Source organism: Hyaena hyaena, unplaced genomic scaffold, assembly GCF_003009895.1.
Source record: "Hyaena hyaena isolate Hyena2069 unplaced genomic scaffold, ASM300989v1 scaffold_44, whole genome shotgun sequence".
In the NCBI taxonomy this organism is placed as follows: Eukaryota; Metazoa; Chordata; class Mammalia; order Carnivora; family Hyaenidae; genus Hyaena; species Hyaena hyaena.
Genome location: NW_024080676.1, coordinates 2,534,878 through 2,555,984, shown reverse-complemented (window position 1 = coordinate 2,555,984; position 21,107 = coordinate 2,534,878). Strand labels below are relative to the sequence as shown.

Here is a 21,107-nt window from a genome sequence, read left to right as displayed (position 1 = left end):
ATAGTCATGGTTGTATATTGTTTATAAGACCAATACTTTTTTTTATTAAGGTTTGTTTATTTATTTATTTATTTATTTATTTATTTATTTATTTATTCATTTAGAGAGCAGGGGAGAGGCAGAGAGGGAGAAAAAGAGAATCCCAAGCAGGCTCGGCACCATCAGTGTAGAACCTGATATGGGGCTCAAACCCATGAACCGTGAGATCATGACCTGAGCCAAAATCAAGAGTCAGACACTTAACTGGCTAAGTCACCCAGGTACCCCCATAAAGTCTACTATCTTAACCATTTTTAAGTGTACAGTAGAGTAGTGCTAACTCCATGTGCCTCTAGAACTTTTTCCTCTTACACAACTGAAACTGTATATGTAATCAAAAAGAACTCCCCCTCTACCCCCATCCCCTGCCCTAGCCCCTGGCAACCACCTTCCTACTTTCTGTTTCTAAGAGTTTGACCACTCTAGTTACCTCATAGAAGTGGAATCATGCAGCATTTGTCCTTCTGTGACTGGCTTATTTCACTTAGAATAATATCCTCAAGGTTCATCCACATTGTAGTATGACAGGATTTTCTTCTTGTTTAAAAACCTGAACACTATATTCCATTATATGTATACATTACCTTTTCATTATCTTTCATTCGTGGATGGACATTCAGGTTGCTTATCCTGATAATATATTTTAAGTTAGGTTCTACATTTAGCATTTTGGCCCTCTAAGACCTTCATAACCTGATCCCTGGTCTCTTTAGCCTTTGCTTACCCACAACAGAGCATTTGTTCCAGCTTGGAGCAGGAACCCAGAACTACATGTGCTTCCCCGAACAAGCCAAGTCTTTCATGCCTCCCTGCTGCCTCCTCTGCCAGAAATGCTTTCCCCTATGTTGTCTGTCTAATAAATCCTATACACCCTTCAAGACCCATCTGTCCCCTTGCCTATGAAGCCTCTTCTGCCTGCCTCCTAGCCCTAGATCTTCCTTTCTCCTCCCAGAGCACTTTGTAGATAGCTTGATAATGACTCTTATTGAATACTCATTGTTTGTGGCCCATCACTTTTTCCTGGTGTTGACTCAATTACTAACACTGGGCCTGACACCAGGAGATGCTTGGTAAGCCCTGGTATTCCATTTGTTTCATCTTGTCCCCAACCCAAATGTCCTAAGGTAGTTTCTGGTGATGTAGACCATAAATGGTCCTGGATGACTGGGTTTGGTGCTTAATAAACAAGTAACACTCTACCCTTATAAGGATTTTCTTCTTTTTCTTGGTAGTGCTTATGCCCAAGGTGTTGTTTCTCTGCACATTGGGCTTTTCGGTACTCTTTGCTGATGTCCCAGGGCTGGGGTTTCGTGTACTCCATCGCCTGCCACCAAACAACTCCACGGCGTGAGCCAAAGTTGGGCCTTCATACCGTCCATCTTCCTGTAAAAGAATCACATTCTGAACACATGAGGGAACAGCAAACAATGGGGGAGTAAATATATGAATGGCTTCTAGTAAAGTCCCAGAGGTGGAGGAGCACAGGCAGTTACTGAAGACTAGTGATCTGGCCACCCAAGTGGCCGTCAGGACTCTCTGTTGGGAGTTTCATCATATCCTCTGTTGTCCTGGTCACATCCCTGCTGAGTTCCAGTAAGTGATGTGCTTCAAGGGGGCCGTGTCCAAGTGGGATTAAAAAAATTTTTCCTTCACAGTTTCAGAGGTTACATTCCAAAATTACCACTGTAGGAAGATTCATGAAGATGCACTTTGCATATTAGGGCTCTGGAGGACTTAAGGGGTGTGTGTGTTTATCTGTGTGTGAATCTACTTAGATAAAACCAAGTTCTATTTGTATTGCATCATTCTAGGTTTTTTTCCCCCTAGTTTGATGCTTGGGACAGTCTAATTTGAGATATAGAGTATATGCATATGTGAAATTTACTTTGGAGGGCTCCGGGGAGATAACCACAGAGAAACTGTATTATTAATTAGTTATATTATTAACTAATAGTTAACTAATAGTTGGTGCACTTGAAAGGATTGCAACAGTGTATCAATTATTATACTTCAGTAAAATAAATATCAATAAATAACTAAAATACTTGGGCTGCTGTCCTCTTGAGTGACTGATAGCCAAGAACAGAGAGCCCAGGGGACTCAACACCATGCATATTATGATGCTGTGAGCAGTGAAAAGATACTTAAGGGGCTTGTAATGCTTTACAATAGCTCTTTCTCATAAGATAACTCTATGTAACATGAGCTGAGTAGCAACAGAGATTAATTAATTAAATAATGGTCAATAATTCCCTCTGTAAGTTGGGAAGGGCAGTTAATACAACTACAAAAAGTCACATGTGAATTAAAGACAAGATAGATGACATTTCACAGGTTGTATAAAATGGACATTTCAGAATTAACTTCCATTTACTGTTTTTTTTTTCTTTCTACAAACTTTTAAGGCCAGCCCTCCTTTGCAATTCCAAAGAAGTGCTTGTGAATAGGTTTTGCTTTGTTGTAGACACTATGTAAATAATAAAGTCTTTGTGTGTATGCTTGCTTCTTCACCCTAACTATTTGCTTCTTCAATTAACTATTTGACTTTATGACCTGAGTCATGACCTCCCATTTCCTGCATCCTGTTATGGATCCCAGGATGCTGAGTAACTCGGATGCTTAATGGGGGATACCTTTTGGTGATCTCTCATGGTGGATATCTGAGATTTATGTTTGCCCATTGATCATTTCTCTTTTCTCTGACCATACCCCAGTTTTACCTTATCCCCCTGGATACAGTCTTGATTCTATCAAAAGGTGAAACATCCTCCCTTGACCAATGGTTGGCATAAGATTCAAATAAGCCAATCAAGATCTTCCTCCCTGGAAAATGAATCTTGAATACAGTGATACTGAGAATGAAAACGGTTGGAGATCATTCCTTCCTGTTGCAGGCCTGCTCAAGATCGGTCCTGCAAACAAGTCACTACAACTAACTTCAAAGTGGAATAAACATTTCGTGACACAATTTCATAAATAAATTTTACCTAAATTATTGAATTAACTACCTAATCCTTTGTGGAAATTTCATGAACATTTTATCTATGGGTTTTAACTAATGCATCTTTAAAAATTTAATAGACCCCTTCCTAAAATTTAAAGCTTCTGCTCTGGGAAAGACATTGTCAAGAGAATTAGAAGGCAAGCCATAGATTGGGAGAAAATGTTTACAAAAGAAATATCTGATAAAAAATGGTTATCCAGGGGTGCTTGGGTGGCTCAGTAGGTTAAGCATCCAACTCTTGACTTTGGTTCAGGTCATGATCTCATGTTTTCTGGGCCTGAGCCCCACATCGGGCTCTGGGCTGACACTGTGGAGCCTGCTTGAGATTCTCTCTCTCTTCCTCTTTCTCTGCTCCTCCCCACTTGTGCTCTCTCTCGGTCTCAAAATAAATAAATAAATTTTAAAAAATGGCTATCCAAAATACACCATGAAAACTTAAAACTCAACAATAAGAAAACAAAGAACTCAATGAAAAAATGGTCCAAAGACCTGAACAGACACCTCACCAAAGAAGAGATATAGATGGCAAATAAACACATGAAAAGATGTTCCACATCATGTATTATCAGAAAGCTGCAAATTAAAATGAGACACCGCTATACACCTGGCCAAAATCCAGAACACTGACCACACCAAATGCTGGTGGGGATGTGGAATAACATGAACAAGAATTCATTCTAGTGGGAATGCAACATGGTACAGCCACTTTGGAAGGCAGTGCAGCCATTTCTTACAAAAGTAAACATTCTCTTACCATATGATCAAGCAATCACGTTCCTTGGTATTTACCCAGATAGTCGAGAAGTCCACACAAAAACCTGAACATGAATATTTACAGCAGCTTTATTCATAATGCCACAACTTGGAAGCAACTAAGATGTCCTTCAGTAGTAAACGAATAAATAAAGTGTGGTACATCTACACAATGGAGTATTATTCAGTAGTTAAAAGAAGTGACCTATCAAGCCATGGGAAGACATGCAAGAATCTTTTTTATAATAATTCTTTAAAAGTTTATTTTCAGATAGACAGAGAAAGTGATAGCAGGGGAGTTTATTTTGAGAGAGAGAGAGAGAGAGAGAGAATCCCAAGCAGGCTTTGCAGGGTCAGTGCAGAGCTTGATGTGGGGCTTGAACTTGATGTGGGGATCTCACAGAAAACTGTGAGATCATGACCTGAGCAGAAATCAAGAGTCGGATGCTTAACTGACTGAGCCACCCAGGAGCCCTGACATGCAAGAATCTTAAATGCATATTACTAAGTTGAAAGAAGCTAATTTGAGAAGGCTACATATTGTATGTTTCCAACTATATGACATTCGGGAAAGGCAAAACTATGGAGACAATAAAAAGAAAGGTGGTTGTAGGGGCAGGGGGGAGGGTGAGGTAGAGTGGGAGGAAGAGGTGAATAGTCAGAGCACAGAGAATACTTAGGGTAGTTAAAATGCTCCATGTGACATTATAATGAATGAATATATGCCATTATATATTTGTACAAACCTATACAATGAACTCTAAGGTAAACTGTGGCTTTTGGGTGATTATATCAATGTGGATTCATCTTTTATAAAAAAAAATGTACCATTCTGGTGAGTGATGCTGGCAATGGGACATGGGGGGCAGGAGGTTTATGGGAAATCTCTGTACATTCCTCTCAATTTTATTGTAAACTTAATTTACAGTTGTAAACACTGCCCTAAAAAAAGAAAATCTTTAGTAAAAAAATTTAATAGACCCATACCATATATATATTAAAGAATCAGCCTCTAATGCTTTGGTATTTCTAAATTCAGAACATCCTAACATGGGTCAAATTTTACTCTTAACAGAAATATTTTAGGTCTGGAAAAGGCAGATGCCTTTGTTTAATCTTTAAAGCAGACTTTCTGGGAACTAAAATACAGTTTTAAGCTATAGGAGACTTTTAAACTAAAAGGAGACTTTTAGTTTCTGGGAACTAAAATATAGTTTGACTCTTTTGTTTCATACAAAACAATAAACTTGATTGGGATGGATGAAGGATGTAGCTTCTCTTTTTAATTTGGAAGAAGAGCTATTGTTACTGAAGACACATTCTCAGTTTTAGAAAATAGTTACTTTCAAGTACGAGTATTCTAATACTAGTAAATGTAAATTGATCTAATGGAAATCTTAACAGGAGGTAAAGCAAAAGACAAGAAATAGTGATACTTGTAACGAAGCCTTAGGAATATAGGAAAATAAAGGAAGTTCGTGTGGATATTAGGATTAGGAGGCTGATTCCTTAAAAATTATTCATGCACTTTTACCTCTTTTCATTATCTTTGTATATGATATTTTAAGTACTGTTAAACTAATCTAATCCTTTGATAAATCCTACCCCCCACCGCCACAGAAGATAGCCAGAATCTGTTTCTGTTGCTTACAACCAAACTGTACCTGATAACCCTGTTTTTACTTTCTCGGCTTCCCAGAGATCTTTCCAAAAACCCAAGATTATGGGTTCTCAGCTCTGCCTGCATAACCTCAGGCCAAACCCATAACACCAGTGTTCTCTTACACCTAACATCAAATCTCTGAAGCTTACTTTCTTTAATTTTCCTGTATTTCTAGGCTGTATTATAAATGTTATTATTTCTTCTTGGGTTTTTTTTTTTTTTTTTTTGCTTTATCTCTTGTTACTATTTCCATTTGATCAAATGCATTTACTAGTACTAAAATACTTCTATTTGAAAGCAGCTTCACATACATTTATCACACAAGAAGACTCTGATGTCAGAAAGATTATTTTCTATATAAGCCCTTTCCGAACTGGGGAGAAAGAAATACTCTTACAGGGCTGTTAATAGAAGTTTGGAAGAACCCAAGACTGTTCATAAATTTCTTTAACTTATAGGTACCTTTAAACTCGTTTCTTTTGTTTTTTTTTTTTAATTTTTTTAATGTTTTATTTATTTCTAGGAGAGAGAGAGACAGCGTGAGCAGGGGAGGGTCAGAGAGAGAGGGAGTCACAGACTGAAACAGGCTCCAGGCTCTGAGCTGGCAGTCAGCATAGAGCCCGACGCGGGGCTCGAACCCACAAACCGCGAGATCATGACCTAAGCGAAAGTCGGACGCTTAACCGACTAAGCCACCCAGGCGCCCCTAAACTCGTTTCTTTTGTACCTTAGGACTTCTCAAGAGCCTTAAGTGTGCTATGAGGTATTATAAATCACCAAGAGGGACATTTAACATGATGCCTATTTGACCTTTTGTTCTTAAAGTACCAAATTGGATCTTTTTGATGTTCTCTGAGACAATTTAGGAACTGGTCTACAAGATGGGAAAATAATCAGTCACTGACTTTTTTTTTTCCACTTAAAAAAAAAATCCTGAGTGTCTCTTTCTGAGAAATGTTGCCTTATCTTTCTGCAGCTCATGCAGAACAATGTTTTGAGGAAGACAGTCGCCTGTACAAAGACTATAGCCTGTTTTCAGAAGTGACTGAAATATATGGAGCTGTTTTGCTGTTACACTGTAACGGCTTGTTTCCGTGCAGTGGTGGAGGTGTGGGGGCTGGGGGAGAAGGGAGGGGTGTAGTTATGTGTGCAACTGGGAAGGGCTGAGTTGGCTCCTGGTCACTTCCTCTGTCTCTGCTCCAGCCGTGCCTCTTACCTCTTCTGCTGTTTCTGGTCTCAGCTGGTGCCTCCTTCAGCAAAAACTGAAGGCCGCCAGGGTGAATGGGAGACCAAGTACACCTTAGCTGGTCATTCAGCTACTTAATGCTATAGGATCGGAAAGGAAACAAATGAAGCAAGTAAACCACATCATCAGCTGCTTTGTGACAGTGACTGTAACTGAGCTCAGAGACTTTGGTTTGTGTCCAGGTTGAATAGATTTGCATGATTCTGGAAAGCTGAGGAATGATTATAATTAAAAATTAACATTTAGGGGTGCCTGGGTGGCTCGGTTGAGTGTCCAAATTTGGCTCAGGTCATGATCTCACAGCTCATGAGTTTAAGTCCTGTGTCTGGCTTTGTGCTGACAGCTCAGAGCCTGGAGCTTGTTTCAGATTCTGTGTCTCCCTTTCTCTCTGTCCTTCCCCCACTTGCTCTCTCTCTCTCTCTCTCAAAAATAAATAAACACTTAAAAAATTTTAAAAATCAACATTTACAATAGCTCCTGAAGACCTTTTCTCTAAGCAGCTGACTGCACTGGACTCTCCCTGCCGAGTGGACAGGAAGCAGATATCTTGGTTTCCATTTTAAAATGAGTTAACTTAACCAGCTTATAAGATGAGTTAACTGAAGCCTATATGCTTATTAATCAATTAATCAATCAGTTATTCAGGATATGGTCTCCACTCATCAGTATTGCATGAATGTGGGGAAAGGGGAAAGAGGGGGCATTATATAGATACACACACACATACACATATATTTGTTGTCTCTACCAGCAGCGCAGGGGGAAAATGTCTCTACTTGTCAGAAACATGTCAGGACTGTGAAAAGTACATGATATCAGTCATGTGAGTAATTTCAGCCATAGTTCTATTTGTTCTGCGACACTAGATGATTTTTTTGCCAAAAAGGATGGAAAAGCATAACAAAGAGAAGCTGAATGCTTTGATACAATTCATTTGGAAATGCCATCAACAGTGTCTCCTTGCGGAGGGGTTTTCCCAAGCAATCTGCCCTCCCTCGTCCACAAGCATCTTATTCTGGTCCTTCTGGAGTCTCTTCTCTCACCTCAGCCCTGCTCTGCCACAACCTTTGGCTGTAGTGTTGAAGTACCTGATAATTTTAGGGTTAGTGAGAAACACACTCACTTTAAGCAGCTGACTGTGAGAAGCTGCCTCCTCAGGGCTGTGCCAGTATAAACCTGTTGAGGAAGAACTTCTTTGAACCTTAGAGGTTCTACAGTGAGGCAGCAATACACAGAGAATTAATGCTCTGAGAGTCACCTAGCGTATTAGGTGATGGAGCAGGGTTTCAATTTTCAAAGTGAAGGTTTCCAATGTATCAGCTTGTTCATAATTAATAACAAAAGCATCACACTATAATGCTTTCAATGAAAACTCTGAGTAAGTGAAAACGCTTATATTAACTGGTTTCTTTCTGATGTGAGAAGTACAATGACCGTAGTTGCTGTTTTCATACAAAATGATAACCGGACCTACAATGAGCCAGACACTATTCTTTATACACAGGAACTGGCATTACGACTTGACACATATTAACTCAGTTAAACCACACAGCCACTCTAACAATGGGTATTGTTATCATTCCCATTTTATAGGTAAGAAACTGAGGCACAGAAAGGTAAAGTCAAAGGTGCCCTGTATCACTGAGGTAGTAAGTGACAGAGTGTGAGAATGAACCCTGGCGGTGCAAGTGTGGCTTTGCAAGATTAATATCTTGAGAATTAGGGTAGTGAGGAGAGACGGAAAGCTGCGTACGCCCCTACCTGATAGAGGCTGACATACTGTTTCCGCAGCCACTGCTGTCTCTGATCAGGGAACTTCCTCATCTTCCTCACGGCTCTTGTGAGCTCCAGCAATCCACTGAAGAGCATCTTAGCTGTGTGCTTAGGTGCCACGAAGTGCAATAGTCTATTGTCCGTGGTCTGGAGTCCATAGAGCAGCGTCACGCCAGTCTCTGAGAGAAACATGCTACCCAGTTTGTTCTGAACACACACAGTGTGTATATCGATGCTAGGGTGTCCCATGTACACAGCTTTTGCTGAGAACAGATCCAAGACCCCCTCAGCCAGGCCACTTAGTCCAGCATTGCCCAGTAATGGGAATTTGCCAGGTTCAGACGTGTTACTAAGCACACCAAGTTTTGCTTTAGCACTGGCTGGGGAGGCAGTGGTGGGCTTTATCCAGGTCAAGGTGCTATTGTCAGGCTGAAGCTGGAGGAAGCAGCGGGCAGAGAGGTGTGTGTCCTGATCATAGTGGATGACAGTGGCCCCCTGCAGCAGGAACTGGTGCACATCAGCTCGGATGGACAGCACATACCATGGGATTAGCTCTGTCCCATGGTCAAAGGCCTTCTGTGGCTCTTCCGATGCATGAGCATCCCATTCTTTGGATTTCTCAAAGATGTCATTTTCAGAATCCAACAGGTCTCCAATGATAAACCTAATGGAAAAAGATACAAGTTTGATCTGTCTTGTAATCAGAAGTGAGAACAACACAAAGCCTTTCACTGACACTGGACATCATTTTTCACCCCACTAGAAGTCCAAATTAGCATAGGAAACATAGAATGCTGAAGGTCAGAGTATATTTTCTATAGCTGCATTCTAAAACTATGTATTTAGCAATATATCTGACTGTAGGCATAAGGAAAGGAACTAGTAGATAAGTTCTTATATTTTTAATATCAACAATAATCTTCATTATGTATTAGTTTCCCCTTTTGTGTCAGGAACTGTTAAATGCGTTACATATTTTTTTTAAGAGAGAGAGGAGATGGGGTGAAGGGGAGAGGAAGAGGGAGAGGGAGAGAGAGAGAGAAAGAATCTTAAGCAGTCTCCACGATCAGTGTGGAACTTGATGTAGGACTTAATCCCATGACCCTGGCTGGAAACATGGCCTGAGCTGAAATCAAGTCCGACACTCAACTGACTGAGTTACCCAGGTGCACTGTTACATACATTTTTGTACTTAATTTGACCTACTTGTGAAGTAAGGTTTTTTTCTCTTCCTTTTTTTTTTTAACCTATGAGGAAACTGAGGTTCAGAGGGGTGAAATAACTCCCTCCGGGTCATCCAGTTCAGAAGAGGCTGACCCAAAGCATGGATTCTGCCCTGATTCATCAGCCTGGGACCTTCATCACTAACTTTGACTGCCTTCTACTTGATCAGAACCAAAAGTAGTGACCTGAACACAATGGGGCTAAAATAGGCAGAACAAGACTTAATAAGCTGGCCTGAGGAATGCCTCTGTTAAAAAATAAAATACCAATAGTTCAAAGACACTTGTTGGAAAATACAGCCATGGTGGCTAAATGAACAAGAACCATTCTTGATTCAACCTTAGATTTGTGTGTGTGTGTGTGTGTGTGTGTGTGTGTGCGTGTGCATGCACACACAAGTATGTACACATCTGCACACAAAGGACTTGTCTGCTTGGAAGATTTAGAAAGTTGTATTTCCAGAGCTGGGAATCTGGATTGTTAGGACCAGGAGGATCTGGGGGGAAGGCAAGGGAGACCTTATTGCCTCCTTTCTTTATGGCCACCTTTGTAGGAATGTGCCCAAGAGAAACTCATTGTTTTCCAAAGCATGAAGAATTGTTATTAAGATCAAAGTTTCTGGGCACCTGGGTGGCTCAGTTGGTTAAGTGATTGACTCTTGATTTCAGCTGAGGTCATGATCGCATGGTTCTCGGGATCGAGCCCCACATCAGGCTCTGTGCTGACAGCATGGAGCCTGCTTGAGACTCTCTATCTCCCTCTCTCCCTGCCCCTCCCCTGTTCACACTTTCTCTGTCTCTCAAAATAAATAGAATTTTAAAAAAAAGAGTAGAGATCTTAAAGAAAATAAAGATGAAGGTTTCTGCTTTTTGATCCATAGACATCACTTGCAAAGTGGTGGATAAAATTGAGAAAGAGCTGGCCCATACATCTCTGGGAAGGAATGTTCCCACTGACTTGAGGAATTTGGGCAGCATACTGACTCCTGGCAAGGCATGAGCAGCAGCACTGGACTTCCTGGACTCTTGGTCTAGATCCCGGTCCCTGAGCAAGATCTCACTCCTGCTTTCAAATGGCAGGGTCTTCCTCCTTGCCTCCCATAAGTAGATATTGTTAAAAAAAAGAAAAGAAATCTACAAGAGATCTCACAAATCTGATAATCAGAATATCCCTTTCAGATAACTCACACTGGAAACACTCCAAATGTCCAGGAACAATAAAATGTAAAATTAAAATTTGGTGTATTCATACAGCGTAATGAATTGGGCAGCAATGAAAATGAACAGGTAGTAACTAGTGCATTGCAACAACAGGGACGTATCTTAAGCAAGACACACAAGAATATATACTGTATGGTTACTTGTGTTTAAATGTAAATTTCAAAACCTGGCAAAACTATACTATGTTATTTAGAAATGCACAAGAGGGGTATAATTATAAAGAAAAGCAGGAAGTCGTAGTGAATTTTAGTCTAGGGGAAAGGTGGTGGCAAAATTGAGAAGGGAAACACACGGTTTCTGGATGCTGGCAATGTTTTTCTGTGGGCAGTAGTTATGTATGCATTGATTTGATGATTATCCAAATACATTAATTTTTGTTTTGTTTTGTTTTGAGAGAGAGAAAGAGAGAGAATGAGTGGGGGAGGTGCAGAGAGAGATGGGGACAGAGGATCCAAAAAGGGCTTCATGCTAACAACTGTGTGCCTGATGCGAGCCTCAAACTCACAAACCCTGAGATCATGACCCGAGCCAAAGCTGGATGCTCAAAGGACTGAGCCACCCAGGCATCCCCAAAATACATTAGCTTTTTTTTTTTATTTTAACTTTAGAATAATTTTAGATTTATGAAGAAATTTCAAAAACTGTAGATCTCACATTCAGTTTTTTCCCTGTTAGTATCATCTTACTGGTATGGTATGTTTGACACAAATCATAAACCAATAGTAAGTAATACATTATTATTAATTAAAGTCCATACTGTATAGAGTTCTGTAGTTTCTTTACCCCCATGTCCTTTTTCTTTTCCAAGATTCTATTCAGAATGCCATATTACATTTGTTATATTTGAGAAGTCCGCAAGCACATGTAAGGGGTAGAAAGTTATTTTCTATCTCCTTGAGGGCAGAGTATCTATATAAGTTATTTGGAATTCTTCTGCATGGGAGATTTGTCTCTTCTTTCCCATCTGTTTATTTATCATTTATGTATATGGATTCATGAATATTTATTTAATATTTTGGTTTATAATCTAATTCTACTTCATTTTGTAGCTCAAACTGTTACAGCTTTGGCCATGGGAAGCTTTCTTTGGCTCTTGTATTCCTTTGATGTTTATTGTAGTTTGTTTGTTTTTAGCACTTCTTTACTTTCCCATACCACAAAATGCCCCAGGCTCACCTTTCGTATATCCTGCCCGAGCTCTAAGATCAGCCATTTCTCCAAGGAATTTTGCTTTCTTTTATTGAAGAATGTTAGTAGAAATCAAGATCTAGGTGCTAGGTGCAAATACATCCTATTTTATGTACTTAAAAATATTTTTACTAAAAAATTTTAAATATTTATTTATTTAATATAACTTATTGTCACATTGGCTAATATACAGTGTATACAGTTTTGGGGATAGATTTATTCCCATGATTCATCACTTACATACAACACCCAGTGCTCATCCCAACAAGTGCCCCCCTCCTCAATGCCCATCACCTATTTTCCCCTCTCCCTTATCCCCATCAACCCTCAGTTTGTTCTATGTATTTAAGAGTCTCTTATGGTTTGTTTCCCTCCCTCTCTGTAACTATTTAAAATTTTTTTAATGTTTATTTTTGAGAAGAGAGAGAGAGAGAGAGATTGACAGTGTGAGCAGGGGAGGGGCAGAGAGAGAGGGAGACACAGGATCTGAAGCAGGCTCCAGGCTCAAAGCTGTCAGAGCCCAATATGGGGCTCAAACTTACGAATTTCAAGATCATGACCTGAGCCGAAGTTGGACGTTTAACCAACTGAGCCACCCAGGCACCCCTTATGTACTTTTCTTCATGTTACATTTAATGACAAAAAGTAAAGAAACAAAAAGCAAATCCTTTGTGTCTAGCTTAGCTTGATTCCTCTGCAACTGCAGTGAGGAACAATGGAAAACCAATACTTATGTATATCCTCTTCTATAATACTATGTTCGTGCTTCATACATATAGCATGGTAGCTAGGAACATATGGTCTATAGTCCCCATGGGTTTAATGTTTAGCTCTGCTACCTATTTGCTCTGTGACCTAGTCAAATCATTCAGCCTCTCTGAGCCTCACTTTACTTGTCTGTTAATGGCAAAATGACAATGCTCATTTCACAGAGCAAGTGAAGTTCAAATAAGATAATACTTGCAAAGCACTTAGCACCATGTCTGGCTCAGTAAAGTGCACTGCTATAATTAAATATAGGAAGACCAAGATTTCATTCTTCCAGCTTCTCCTTCCCCCACCTTCCTTTTCCCTATACTTGGGAATTGGCCCAACTATTGCTCTTGAGGGGTTTTCTTTAGAGCCACATGCAAGGTCTTTTATTTTTTTATTTCCTTTCTCTGGGATCATTTCCACATTCTCCAGGTCACACTTCTGGGTTTTGTTTTGTTTTTTGTTTGTTTGTTTGTTTGTTTGTTTGTTTTTTAAGAGCAGAAAGAATTCAATTTGTGTCTGTACCTATAAAGTACAATATATGTTAATTTAGACTTACAACTTCTGATTTTAATTGAGCAAAAGAAATAGTGTTTCCCATATTCCATTTAATTTGAGTTCTGAGCTAAACCAAGTATTTTCCAGTGAAAAACTACAAGTATTATTAAAAACGGTGTCTGAGGTGTTTGGTTAGGTATCCAACTTCAGCTCAGGTCATGATCTCACGGTTCGTGAGTTCAAACCCTGCATTGGGCTCTGTGCTGACAGCTCAGAGCCTAGAGAACGCTTCGGATTCTATGTCTCCCTCTTTGTCTGCCCCTCCCTGGGTCACACTCTCTCTCTCTCTCTCTCTCAAAAATAAATAAATATTTTTAAAAATCCACAAAAAAAAAACAGTGTCTGGAAAGAAAAATTGTAAGGCTTTTCTGGAGACTGTTTCTGCTGCTCATGTAAACTGGGAGAGAGACACTGTCTTTCTTAGCATCAGTTTCTATTTTTGAACACAAAAGGAACTGATGCTAGGTGCTAACAATTCCATTGAAAAGGATTCTTCCTGGAACTAATGCCTAAGATAAAAATGACAATTGTTTTGGTAATGAAACAAGTTCATTTCAAGAAGGAAACTAGTAGCTTTGTCTCTTAGATCATATGGTGAATGTTCTGCACAGATTCTCTCAGGAGACAAGTCTCTGTGGGTTTACAAGGAGGAGTACAGTGGCATTTAAAGGACTGTTTAGGGACCAAATAACATAATCAAAAATCAAAGATGTGATTTACCAGCAAAGAAATTACTTTGTCAAACTTAGGTCATATGCCCTAAGAAGAGGACCGTGGAGTGAAAGAAAAGGAAAGTGTGTATCTGAACGCCGTGGAAAAGTTCCACAGCGTCGGTCAGTTAGAAACCATAAATTGACCGATAAATATTTTTCTAATGTTCCCTAATGAAAATTTTATATGTGGGGTGACAAGTGAGCTATTAGTCAATTTGGTTAGGTATTTTAAAAAATGTTTATTTATTTATTTTGAGAGAGAGAGAGAGTGAGCAAGCAAGCACAGGCAAGGGGAAGAGAGAGAGGGAGAAAGAGAATCCCAAACAGGCTCAGCACAGAACCTGGTGTGGGGGCTCCATCCCTCCAACAGTGAGATCATAACCTGAGTGAAATCAGGAGTCAGATGCTTAACCAACTGAAGCCACCCCGGCGCCCCAACCTAGTTATGTATTTTCTTAATAACTATTCATTACTTCCTATAAGGTTAATATGATTACAGGACCATGATTCATCATGATTCGGAGCCAGCCTGCCTGAGGTTAAATCCTGGCCCCGGGAGATCCTGAGTAAAACGGAACTATTATGAGGATTACTAATTTGATATATGTAAAATATTTAAGACAGTGTTTGCTCAAAGTAGGCTCTCAATAAATAATAGCATGTTAAATATTGCTAACATTATTATTGTCCGGATTACATTTGCACAGTCAATATTCTAGAATGTAACCACCCAAACAAACATTGCTTCACTGTGGAAACGGTGTCCAAGTTTCAGGTTGGGATTCAAGTGATAAACTAGCTTCAATGGAATGTCATGCAGACAGTGGGAAATGGCTTTCTTTGTTATAGGTCACACAAGTAGGGCTGGTCTTGGGTGCTGGCTGAGGAGACAGGAAGAGAGAGAGAGAGAGTTCCAGGTATGCCCAGCAAAGTCAGGGGTGGTGTGGGGAAGACTATGTTAGGGGCTGGGCTGGGCTGAAGCAGTCAGTTGTATGTAAAGGATGTTATGAGGTGGGTGTTTATTAAACTTGAGACTGGTTTGCACCATTCTCTGTGGAGAATAACTGTTTCCCTGTCATTTTATTATTTTGTGCCTGCATGTTGAGTGTGCGTGTTTATGTTTCTCAGATACTGTACTTCCTTCTGCTCAGCTTTCCTATTTTCTATCCCTGTGCGTTGGATAATCTTCCAGGCAAGTCTCAAGGAGGTTGTTGCAGCAGGAGGGCAGAATTCAGCTCTCTCCAGTAAGGAAGGGAAATGTGACTAACGGGTGGTCCAAAAATGGCGACTGCTGCCAAGTGCCCACACCTTAGTGTCAGGCCCCCAGGTACCTTGGCTTGGCATGGAAGGGTGTGATGGCAGCTATTAATTCCAACAGCCCCATCTACGTGGCATTTACAGTGTAAAACTGCTTATCTCACAAAACCCTTACAACAGCTTTATAAAGCACTATGGCCATTCCCATTTTACAGATGACAAACCAAGGCTTAGTGGGATGAAGTCACCTACCCAGGTGACATAAATGGAGAGTGCTGGCAATGTGACTGCCAAATTTGAGTTCTTAATCATCTCAAGAGCCTCCATTTGAAGGTTCTGTCTGAACTTGTTATCTACTTATATCCAGTTTCTTCAAATGTACAAACGTTTCTTCTTAAGCTGCAGCATCTTAAAGAGGGGCAACAATATTAAGAACTTGTAGCTCCTATAGGACTACACACTCTTCTTACACATCTTAGTTTTTTTTTTTTTTTTTTTTTGAGAGAGAGAGAGCATGAGTGAGCACGTGCACAAAAAGGGGAGAGGCAGAGGGGGAGAGAGAGAATCTTAAGCAGGTTCCACATTCAGCATGGAGTCTGTGGGGCTCAATCCCATGACTCTGGGATCATGACCTGAACCAAAATCAAGAGTCATACACCCAACCAACTGAGCCATCCAGGCACCCCACATTTTACTTAATATCCTTAATTTCCATTTCCCTGCAATGGTGTCACATGCTTCTCTTATGCCTTCATGACTTACACATACTCACACAGGCAAAACTATGTATTCTTATTGCTAGTAAATTTAAAAAATCATTATTTTTTAAAATTTTATTTTATTTTTTTTATTTTAGAGAGAGAGAGAGCATAAGCAGGGGAGAAGGGCAGAAGGGGAGAGAGATAAAGATTCTTAAGAATCTCCACACTCCGCTTGGAGCCTGATATGGGGCTTGATCCCATGATCCTGGGATCATGACTTGAGTTGAAATCAAGAGTCGATGCTCAACTGACTGAGCCACTCAGGCTCCCCAAAAAGTCTTTATTAATGAGTTTTATAGGTTGTATGAAATATAACTGGAGTGTTTTTAGAATTCAGATGTTCCCAATCTATAGGAACTAGAAATAAAAAGAAGGGTTAGCCCCTCCTCAGTGACAATAAATGCCTTGAACACTGCAGGATAGAAGAACATGTCTTATACTGAAAGCATGGTTAGGCTCATGCCCCAGCTCTATAGGTGTGACATGGGCAGGTAACTTCACCTCTCTGGGCACCACTTCTTCATCTGTACAGGGGAATTGGATGAACTGACCTTAAAATTCCACTGACATTTTGAGATTCTCTAAACCCTATTCCTTTCCTGCTGAGGACTTGAACTTTTTATAATCACTGTCCTGGGGTTTCTGTGAATGCTTCAAATGGGTTTTCGGGCAGGAGTAGCTGGGAGATTTGAGAAAAATTATAAGAGAGCTCTGCAGGCTGGGAGAAGCAATGATCATGAGATTGTTCCTTCTTTCTTTGATGTAATTTTCACAGAGTTGATGGCTGCCACAGGAACAGGGCTAAAGGTTTATAGACTTTTTGTTTTTCAGCCAAATCAACAACAAAGCACGGTTCTCATGGGTTCGGGGACCTAGAAGTCCCTTTGCCACACACATCCCTGTCCTGGAAATTATAACACGGGGCTCTAGTTCAAGAATAGATTCCCAAGTCCTGGCAGATGGTCCCAGGAATAGTGCTTGCTGATTTGGGTTCAGTAAATTCTATTAAACATCCCCACCCCCATTTCTTGTGTTCAGCGGTTCTTTTCAAAGGAGCAGCCACTTGGGGTAAAACAAACTATTTCTGGTACTGAGCGACATAGCTTTTAATATGATTTTAATGTGGCTTCACAGGATATTTGCATTTTTATGATTTTTCCCCTTATAAGACTGCTTACCAGTAAGGGCTAGAAAATGGGAAGTAAAAAAGCAACATTCTTAGGATGTAGATGATAAAATGATTAGAAAGGGGATAAGAGAATAAGCAGAAAATTGGAAATAAAAATTTCAGGTGAGGTGGTTGGATGAATAAGATATGTATTACTTGAAGAAACTCCAGGCCAAAAAACCCCAAAAAAACAAACCCAAAAAGATGTTAAGGGAAATTCAGAGGCTAAGTCTCTAAGGCTAAATCAAAGGCAGCATTCCTAAAAGTACTTTAGAAAGGTTGACATCCTTAAGTAACACCTCCTACCCCTCCTCACATGGCCCCAAGAGAAGATTGTTATAAAGAAAAGCCATATGAAATTTATTATTTTATCTATTCAGGGATGATGTATCTCTTCTAGTAGGGTGTAACAAAGGAAAAGGCATGCTTCTTCTCTAAATGATCTGTCTGAGTTTTCTTTTAAATACCATGAAACTTATCATGGATCATGACTGTTTCTTTCCTTTTGTCACTAAGAATTCCCAGAACAAAATGTAATCACTGTAAGGACTGGATAGTACACACTTGATTATGTTTTACTTTTTCCTATCCTATTTCCCTTTCTCCTTAATATCATTAATTATTTATATTTATTCATCTTTTACTGTTTATTTGTTTTGAGAGAGAGAGAATGTGAGCAGGGGAGGAGAAGGGGAAAGAGAGAGAGAGAGAGAGAGAATCCCAAACAGGCTCCTCGCTGCCAGCGCAGAGCCCAACATGGGGCTTGGTCCCATGATTTTGGTTCATGACCTGAACCAAAATCAAGAGTCAGATGCTTAACCGACTGAGCCACCCAGGTGCCCCTATTTATATTTATTCTTATAACCACCTACAAAATCTTTTGTGGAAGGAAGTTAGCATATACCTAGATACTTATAAACAGAGATAGGCAGATAGAGGTAGATATAGATTAAGGACTTAAATGGGTATGAGATGCTTCCTGTGCAGACATGTGTTTATTTATCAATGGTCTTCTCTCTATATATAGATAGCTACTAATGTTGACAAGTTAGTGAGAAAACTTTCAAGTAATCTTTGATTTGAGATAATCTTAAAAAAAACCAAACAACCCAAAACAACTGGTAGAAGCTACTTGTGAGACAGTTCAGCTTTAGGGCCCAAACGCTGTGGTAAGATTTGAGCACCTGGGTCCTTTGGAGGAATCTGGAATATAGGTTTACCTCCTTAAAACATAACAGCATTAGAGGGGCGCCTGGATGGCTTAGTTGGTTAGGTGTGTCTGACTTCGGCTCAGGTCATGATCTCACTGCTCATGAATTCGAGCCCTACATTGGGCTCTGTGCTAACAGCTCAGTGCCTGGAGCCTGCTTCTGATTCTGTCTTCATCTTTCTGCTCCTCCCCTGCTCACACCCTGTCTCCCCCTCTCTCTCAAATATAAAAAATAAAACATAAAAAAATTAAAACATAACAGCATTAGAGATTCAGACACAAGGCATTCATTTCTATGTTCACAACAGATTCTGAGGACTTAGCACTACAATTTCAAAGAAATTATTTTCTAAAAACACTGTTGCCCTTCCCAGTGTAGGCTCACACACACAATGACAACCAGGAAAGGCTTTGCAAAACAAACTACAATGTCTTATAAATACACACAATTGTGCATAAGGACTCTCAGACAACTGCAAGTGTGATTCATGAGTACTCACTACAGATAAAATATTTCATGGAAAAGATGTCAAAGCCAATAGACCTAATAGTTTCAGATGGTGCTAGAGGATTCCTCTAGCTGGACCAGGGTCTGCCATTTGAGTTAGACTTTCCCATGAACAAATGGCCTTGAAGAGGCACAACATATGCCCCAACACCACTGATTTCTGAACTTTTCATTTGGTTGTGGGTACAAGTCTAGGTAGGCAGCAATGGCTGTAGATAAAGGAGCAATTGGAACAACTGAACAATTATGAAGCTACAGATACCACCTTGCAGAGCCATTTTTCTGGAAGTGAGATCTCTTTCTTTTTAAAAAATGTTCATTTATTCTTGAGAGAGCAAGAGTGAACATGAGTGGGGGAGGGGCAGAGAGCAAGAGAGACAGTGACAGAGGATCCAAGGCAGGCTCCAGGCTCTGAGTTGTCAGCACAGAGCCCAATATGGGGCTCAAACTCACAGACCACAAGATCACAACTTCAGCCAAATTCAGATGCTTAACCAGCTGAGCCACCCAGGCACCTGGAAGTAACCACCTGACTTAACAATCACCCAGAGGCTTAGGGGATCTCCTAAAATTACTGATTTCAGAGTGTCACTCCAGCCCTAATAAATCAGTGTATTTGACTTAAAATACATTAATGTTTGTACCTGTGCTCCACCCCATGATTAATAACAATTATTTTTATAGAAGCTATATATAAAATAAAATACCATGGTTCTAATCCTGAAACTTAATTTGTCAAATTTTCAGAAATGACATGATAGTTCTAGTTTATTCTTTTTAAGGAGATAACAAGTGGCAAGAAGTTAAATTACGAGTGGTAAATCTAGAACAAAGCAGCCAAGTTAGAAAGGAAGATTCTAATTCAGCATTGGCAGAGTCGGAAATAAAGCACGGCTTCCTGATAAAGGTGGTGGGGTTTTGCTAAGAATCTACCTAACACCAAACTTAGGTAGGAAAAGGAAAACAAAAAGGAGCATCCCTCTTTTGACATCATAGAACTTACTGCCATCGGGCTTTATCCCTTAAGGAATTTTTCCTGGAGCTGTTCCCCTCAATGGGGCTGTCCTCCTCCTCGGCCTCCAGACTTCGACTGCAGCTCCTGATGATCTGAAAGATGTTGTTGACTGTGGACTCCTTATCTGAATTCTTCAAGCCATTAGGTCCCACTCGTTGTAAGAAATTATCTTGTCCACTGTAATCAGCTACAAACTACAGGAAAACGTACCAAGAGTTTGTTACTGCAACTTCACGTACTGTGTCTTAAATAACCTACTTGGAGAGGGAAATAAAATCACAGAAGCCGTAAATAATGGCACTTGTGCCTATTTTTTATTGAAAGAAAAAGAAAAAGCCTCCAGGAAAAACATTTTTTCCTTTCACCACATGAGCTATCGGAACTCACTCTTGTTTCCACTAAGACAATTTTAGTTCCTGTAGGAATCAACACTCCATTTCAAATTTACAAGACAAAAAGTAGTATTATTTCAAGGCTCCCAAGGGAGAAGATTAGCCCCACTTTGCAGAGGAAAGGTAGGGTTGTTTCCTCCTGGTGGAGAGAACTGAGAAAAACCACGACAGAAGTCCATTCTTTTATAGAACCAGATAGCTTTCCTGGGGCCCAAGGAGAACATGGAGAAAGGACAATGTTCGCTTTATTACCCATATATCCTACGGTAGCACAGAGGCTTCCTGGAGGTTTTAAACTATTATAGTCTGTATTCGTGATCAGGGACTTTCTCCCATCAGAGGTAAGTACCCCAGCTGTGTCACTGGATGTGGCATCCTCTGCATCTAAGACCCAAGGGAGCTGGCGTGGGTGCAGCTTGGCAGGGCTTGAGTTGAGCTTTCTCCTCCATTTATTGCATGTTTATCTTCCTGCATAAGCCAGAGAGATGCAAACTGGTAGTGTTGCCTGTACTTACCAGGGGCTCTTAAGTCTCCCTGATACCAGGTGATGCCTGGTTCCCAGGTGACACGGAAGAGGCTGAAGTTTTAGGAGTCTTCCCAAGGCCACGAGGAGGGGTGTATGTGAGTGTGCATGTGTGTATGTGTGTGTATGTGTTAGAGGT

The 21,107-nt window shown here is 40.2% G+C and overlaps 1 protein-coding gene across 1 annotated transcript in view; it reads right to left on the bottom strand.

Annotated features, from left to right (window-relative positions):
• PLCE1 (phospholipase C epsilon 1) overlaps positions 1-21,107 on the bottom strand; it is a 337,915-nt gene that overhangs the window by 70,756 nt on the left and 246,052 nt on the right. The window contains exons 9-11 of the mRNA XM_039230185.1: positions 20,042-20,247; positions 8,467-9,142; positions 1,240-1,422 (exon numbers count right to left, since the gene is read on the bottom strand). Coding sequence (XP_039086116.1) covers positions 1,240-1,422; positions 8,467-9,142; positions 20,042-20,247 — 1,065 coding nt within the window. The remainder of the gene's footprint in view (positions 1-1,239; positions 1,423-8,466; positions 9,143-20,041; positions 20,248-21,107) is intronic.